General features: G+C 39.8%; 2 protein-coding genes across 2 annotated transcripts; one reads left to right on the forward strand and one right to left on the reverse strand.

Annotated features, from left to right (window-relative positions):
- The first annotated feature begins 469 nt into the window (after positions 1-469).
- lgals2b (lectin, galactoside-binding, soluble, 2b) lies at positions 470-4,218 on the forward strand. Its single transcript, XM_018685326.2, has 4 exons — positions 470-572; positions 2,409-2,482; positions 2,701-2,872; positions 3,787-4,218. Exons 1-4 carry the CDS (start codon positions 570-572, stop codon positions 3,931-3,933), a joined length of 396 nt encoding a protein of 131 aa, XP_018540842.1. The 5' UTR covers positions 470-569; the 3' UTR covers positions 3,934-4,218.
- A 148-nt stretch (positions 4,219-4,366) lies between these two features.
- Positions 4,367-6,887, reverse strand: uts2r4 (urotensin-2 receptor 4). Its single transcript, XM_018685324.2, has one exon. It carries the CDS (start codon positions 6,670-6,672, stop codon positions 5,599-5,601), a length of 1,074 nt encoding a protein of 357 aa, XP_018540840.1. The 5' UTR covers positions 6,673-6,887; the 3' UTR covers positions 4,367-5,598.

Genomic DNA, 6,887 nt, shown 5'->3' on the forward strand with positions numbered 1-6,887 from the left:
TGTATTCTGTTCTGTTGTTGTGGTGTGATTAAAAAAAAGATGTTATTCAAGCAAGTACTGAACTTAAATATAAATTTGCAGAACTTGGAAATACTCAAGAAAAGTAACTTTTTATGCTGCTTCATTCTTTTACTCCACTGCTGTTCAGAGTGAAATATTGTACATCTTACTCCACTACTAGTGCAGCTCTAAACTTTTAATCTACCAGTAGTATATGGTATAAAATATCTAAAATTGGCTCCATATTGATGAACAACATAGTTTGATCATTTTTAAAAGGTAAAAGCTAACTGTGCACACATGTGTTAGATACACACATAGATTGTTTTTAAACGTTTCTTTTCACAAAGAGGAATTTGTACTGAAAAATGAAGCCTACATCCTGTAATGTGAAGCAGCACAATGATTCAGTGGTTCATTTCATCACATGTAAATGGTCTTTTTTTTTTTTTTTACAGCCTGTTCCTCGTTGGTCACTCCCTGCCTCCAACATCACCAGTGTTATATAAACCACTCACCTGCCTGCAGAGCTTTGTCACTCCCGACGCAACCTACTGAAGACAGCCAAGATGGTGAGTGGTGTGAAAAGCTTCATTCAAAAGACATTTCTTCATTCTCCACATGGACAAATATCTGCTTTGACTATCTTCAGAAGAAGAATGATTTTCTTGTTTACTTTAACAGTAAATGCTTTTGGTGCTGTACATTGTACATTGTGAAGACTGGGTTATCTGAATGCACTTAAAATATTCACGTATTTCAGATTTACAAGTTGGATAACAGTAAGGTCGAAGTGGTACATTTTAAAGAGGTTTGTGCTTTACAGAGTGATTATCTCTGATTCACCAGTTTTTGTGAAGGTGCTAATGACTTAATGTTGAGTCCACAGAAAAGAGAGAAAAGACTTGGTAGCTTTCACAACTTCTTATCTTTTTATACATATTTTTTTTTGTGTAGATTGAGCTTTTTTACTGATCATTTATCCAGGGGACACACATACCTTATTTCCCTTATATTCACATCTGCCATGTAATTTGATAAAGATGCGTGCACCAAAACTAATAATGGAATCTAAAATATCCATGTACCTAAGCCCAGGAAAAGCTTTGCTCTCATCTTTATTATGTGAAATCTAAAGAAGTGGCTAAGTTTTGTACCCTGGTCACCTCACAGTAAAAAGTCGTAGGCCTCTTTGACCCCTGTGAGACATTCATTTATTGTAAGGTATAAATACTCTGGTAGTGGACTTGGAACAGAAGACAGGCATTGTGTTGGGATGTTGCACACTTCCCCTAAATAAAAAAAAAAGTTAGAATGAGTCAAATACCCGCAGGGATTAATAAAGCATAACTTAATTATTTTCTAACACCATGCCCTATTCAGTCAATGATAAACTAGCAGTGATGTGAGATAGGGGATAAGACATGACTTGAAAGAGTATATTGTAGGTGGTATAGGCAGAGGTATCTGTGGGTGTGGTACAGGTATATAGGGGCCAGGATGTTGAAGTCGTGTAATGATCAGGTGATGAGTAGTGTACAGATAGGAAGGACAATAGTAAAAGGAATTTATTGTTTTACAGGTCCATTGATTTTTGAAGAAAATTCCTGGTATGCTGAAAGGGTTTTTTAAAGTGCAAATATTTGAATTAAATCTTAGGTGTATTTCTTTCTTTTCTTTCTTTCTTTTCTGTTAAATTCACTTTTTCTTTAATTATTTTATAAGCACACACACTCTGTAGAGAGGTGTGGCAGTGGTGCCAATCTAGTGTGTGCAGATTTATCGTAGCAGAAGATCCCTGTGTGTGTGTCTTTTTATGGTTTTACTGTCTCCACATGACCACATGTTAACGTACAAATACAGCACCTTCCTGTTTCAGTGCTTTTACAGCCCTGGGTACACTGTTCGATCCTAGTTGATCATCAACAGCAAGATAAGAACACCTGTGATTCTCAGTTCTCCCCTTAGAGTATGACTGAACAAACAGTCATTTAGATTTGTCTCTACATAGTCCTAAATTACACACCAAAGTGTTTTAATAGCATGATATGACAAACAAGACTTGTTCTAGGAGGAAAGCTCTTCCTCTTTGCACTGTAACTTCACTAACTAAATCGATGGATTTTGTTTTAGTGCAGCTATTTAGCCCTCTCTCTCTCCTGATTGGTGGTGTGATCCAACCCTAAGTTGCACTAAAATCATAAAGTTAAAATAAGAAAATTAGCTTGACTATTTTTTTCATGTCAAAGCTCTAAATGAACTTGTTTCCTTATTGGAGTCACTTTTATTCTGTGTGAAATTAAGTTACTGCTGTAAATCTCCAAATGTTGCCTTAAATCTATGAGAGACACATCCACCCATCCCTCTAAATCATTTCCCATGTTCCTCTTTGTCATTTCCCTTTACAGAAAGTCATAGACATGGCATTCAAGGAGGGGCAGGAGTTCAAGGTCCGCGTCAAGCCTAAGGATGACTGCAATTCGTAAGTCCCCGTCATGAGATATGAATTTGTCAGATACTGAAACACTCTGAAACATCTGACTTTATAGCCATTATCTCTGGTTCATGCAGTTTAGCTTTCAGATATGGATTCAATCACATTTAATCAAGAGAAAGTTGACTTTACGTACTGTGAGATAGGTTAATGTTTCATCCACATTTTACTATTTCATGACCTCTACACCTCTGTCTCCATTTTAGCTTCGCCCTCAACATCGGTCATGACCCTGAAAACATTGCAATGCACTTCAACCCCCGTTTTAACTGTGGTGGGGACGCCAACGTCATTGTCTGCAACTCGGTGTCTGGTGGTTGCTGGGGTGACGAGCAACGTGAGGGAAACTTCCCCTTTGCACGTGGGGAGGAATGCAAGGTGTGTTGGTAGAGTATGGGAGCATATGTCAGTTATTTGCAATCTCAAAATCCTTCAGTCTGATATGAGAAAGCCATTTAGTCATCGACACACGTACAGAGGTACAAGGTTCAGTCTGAAGGATGTAGTAGCATATATAGTCTGTAGCTTTTCTAAAGTCAGACTAGACTTGTGGCACAACAAACATGATATTAGTAAATGCTAAAACTAATGAAAAAAAGAAAGAAAGGAAATGAAAATACACATAAATATCACGTCTCAGTATGTCAAAGACGAGGTCAAAGATTAATATGGCAACGTAATTGTGCCAATAATACATTTTATTCCACTAAATATTTTCCTTACATGTTTGTAATGGTCTACATTACATTCAGCTCCTAAAATGTTAAATACCTCATTCTACAGGGAAAGTTGTCATAGCTTTTTAAAAAATTAAGGTTCATTCTTATGTGTTTATCATTGTATAGACAACAAAGGCTTAAAGCTGATTTTGGGTGTGTTTATAGTTCACACAAAGACCTGCTGTATTTGAAAGAATATTTTTTGCACACCATTGGCGAAGTGCTTTTGCTGTATTTGTCACAGTCATTTGACTCAAGCTAAAATTTCATAATGATGTTCATCATGGTTATTAGGTGCTCAGTATCTGTGCTGTACTGTTAGGTCAACAGACACTGAGCTATACCATCATGACAGGGTTTATAGGCTCATAAAAGTTAATAGCCTTAGACACAGATAGATAATGTCACCTTGAAGTCTCTGGCAGATTACTCTGCTCAAAATGCTGTTTCAGTCATTCTTTTCACAAACAAGGCACCTTATCTTTTTGTTGTGCAACAGTGTGAAATTAACAGAGTGACACTGAAAGAGAAATTGTGTGTTTTGTCTGTCTCTCCTTGTCTTACATGCATCAGTTTCACATCAACTTCAACAATGAGCAGTTTTACATCAAGCTTCCTGATGGCTCCATGATGAACTTCCCCAACCGTCTGGGAGATGTCAAGTACAAGTTCTTCGATGTCAGCGGTGACGCGAGGATTATCGGCATCAAGATCAAGTAGAGATCGACGTCTTCTTGACCCTTGACTCCTGACCTGTCTACCATTTGTTTGTTGCTGAAATAGTCTGTTTTACATTACTGAGCCCTGGCCTGATTGTTCATCTTTTCTCCCACTGAGGCTTATGGAAACATAACACTAGAAACATGAGTGCTTACATTGTAATAAGTGGAAATGGCCTAAAGAGGGAGCCACAGCACATCTTACCAGACTGTGCCTGCTTGACGTCTCATCAGTCACTGAGTTTGTTAATAAATGCTGTGAGAAAATAAAAAAGTGCCAGCTCTCCGTCTCTCTTCCTCTCCCACTCTCTGACACACACACCATACAGCGAACCATAAGCCATAAACTTCAGTTATGGTAAATGGGTATTAATGGATGACTTATATATGTTCTTTTAACTTCATCAAACACAGACATTATGTATTACAAATCTAAAACAAACATACTATCTGTATCTTCTCACATACAGTGGAGGACACATTCAGAGGTTTTAGATCAGTCAGTTAGTTATAATTTTGCATCAGTGCAAGCAGAACATAAAGCAGAGAAACCAATGCATGTGTGAAGGATCATAGGTCATAGCCTCCATTGCATTTGTATTATTCTCCATAAATCAGGATGTCTGTAGTACTGCCCATTCATTCAAGTCTGTTCAAAAGGGTGACTTTTAGAACTGGTATAAAACATTGGCCTCATAAAAACTGTAATGTAAAAAAAAGGAAGAAAAAATGAGGACAAATTAAGACATAACAATAATCGCTTTTAGTGTGAATATGTTCAGTACACCGACTGGACTGTCAGGGTAGAGCAGATAATAGAGGATAAAACAGGATAATGCAAAAGGAAGGACAATATATGACAGAGGTGAGATGAAGAACATTCTTACAGAGACAATTTACAGCAGGACTCAAAAGAGCTGTGGCCTGAGGCTGAGGAATGTGGCACAATGCAACCACATTCCCTGGAAGGAGATGAAATGTTCTTTACATGTGTGTGTGTGTGTGTGTGTGTATGAAGTGGATGGCAAATAGGAAAATGAAGGAACAATTGAAGCAGTTCTTTACATTTGATTCTATTGTCCAATTATTCAAATGTTTTAACAGCAATTGCAGAGTAATTGACTGCTACGATGCTTGTGATCTGTATTTCCTCCAAAATGTTTTCAGAACGTAAGAAAAATTTCCATTTTTATACTTTTTCTACTCTAATTCAGTTCAAACCTGTTCAGTTAGGAAAGTAAGCCACATTTGAACCCAAATATCCTTCACTAATTTGTATTAATTATACCATCAATGTCAGGAAAGTAGAATTTGTTCATGTAGGGACGAGTGTTAAATAAAGAACTGAAATCATATACTGTGTCATTTGTGCTGTTTGCCCTCCAACAAGAAGTCTTGAAGTCACATGTTCATTTTTGCAAAAACTCACCAGAATTAATCTGAATCCCTCACAGTTCTGGTTTTCTTTCTCAACAGAGCAGAGATTGTGAAACATCACACCACATATATTTGCAGCATTCATAGAGTTTGCAGAAAGTGCTACTGAAGATAACAAGTTACCGGCTTTGTACAAAATTGCTGGAACAAAAATGTCCAATCTCAGGCTGATGAGTCAATAACATTTTCCCACTTGAGTGTTTATGCTCAGCAATCATTTATTTTTCCACTAAAGGTCCTGCAGTGGCGTGGTCACGGCTGACCCGGGGTCAGCCCTGCTTGACCCCACAGACTGACCTTTCTGGGCCAAGTAATCTTTGTAGTTCCGGGTCAGAAGAGTGTAAAGAAATGGATTGATACAGCTGTTCCCATAGGTCAGACACGTGACAAAGAAATTCACATAATTATGAGCAGCTGGAGACAGGGCTTTGAGAGACTCAAGAGAGAACAGTTTGGCTAACTGCCATCCCCAAAAAGGTAGGAAACAGGCCCAGTAAGCCACCACAATGCTGAAGATCATGGATATGACTTTTTGTTTGAGTCCTCTCCTGCGGGCAGAGCGGCTGCTACCTCCCAAGCTAGCCTGTGCTGCCCAGTAACGTCTGGCTAACCCAACATACAGCCCAACGATCACCAATCCAGGCACTAAAACACTTGTAAAAAACAGGACAGTGATATAAGTTTTGTAGGCCTCAGGGGTCCAGGTAGGGAAGCAGATCCTCTTCACCAAACCTGCTGCAGTGGGTTTGCCCTCCCTGAGTCGGATCATTATCATCATGGGAAGCGTCAGCACGAAGGCTAACCCCCAGATAATCCCAGCCGATAGCCGTCTTTTGCGGGATGAGGACCTGTGAGCCCTGAAGGGCTTTGCCACAGCACGATATCGTTCCAGGCTCATTGCAACCAAAATGAAGACGCTGGCATGCATGGTGAGGAGATCAAGACTCAGCAGGATGCGACAGCCAGCCTCACCAAAAAGCCAGTCATGGGCAAAGTAGGTGCAGACCACAAAGGGGATGGTGGAGAGGTAGAGGAGATCAGCCAGAGCCAAATTGATGATGTAAACGTACATGGAGCCTGTTCGGCGCAGGGCAGCTGAGCGTGTAATGATGAGTGTGTATGTGTTGCCTGCCACACCAATGACACACATGATCATCAGTGTGGCGCCGAGCAGGGACGTCACCCACAGTCCTCCACTGCCTCCTGTACTGCCACCACTTTCCTGGGTCCCTCCATCTCCAGCCTTTGGGCTCAGGGCAAGTCCCAGCTGAGGAGTGATGGTGGCATTAGGAGTACAGTTCATTGCAGATGAAAGGTCAGAGGTCAGGCTCCAATGTTTAAGAGCCAAATCGGAAATCGAAAAAGGTTTAAAGTCTGTACAAGCATTTCACGTTACAGTATGATGATGGCAGCTGAATGTAAAGAGAGTCAAATTACACCACTGACAGGACCAGCAGCTTCACTGACCACAGAGCTGCCTGTAGCACATATTTCCAAAAAATAAGGTCCTCCACACTC

Source organism: Lates calcarifer, linkage group LG5 (assembly GCF_001640805.2).
Source record: "Lates calcarifer isolate ASB-BC8 linkage group LG5, TLL_Latcal_v3, whole genome shotgun sequence".
Classification (NCBI taxonomy): Eukaryota; Metazoa; Chordata; class Actinopteri; family Centropomidae; genus Lates; species Lates calcarifer.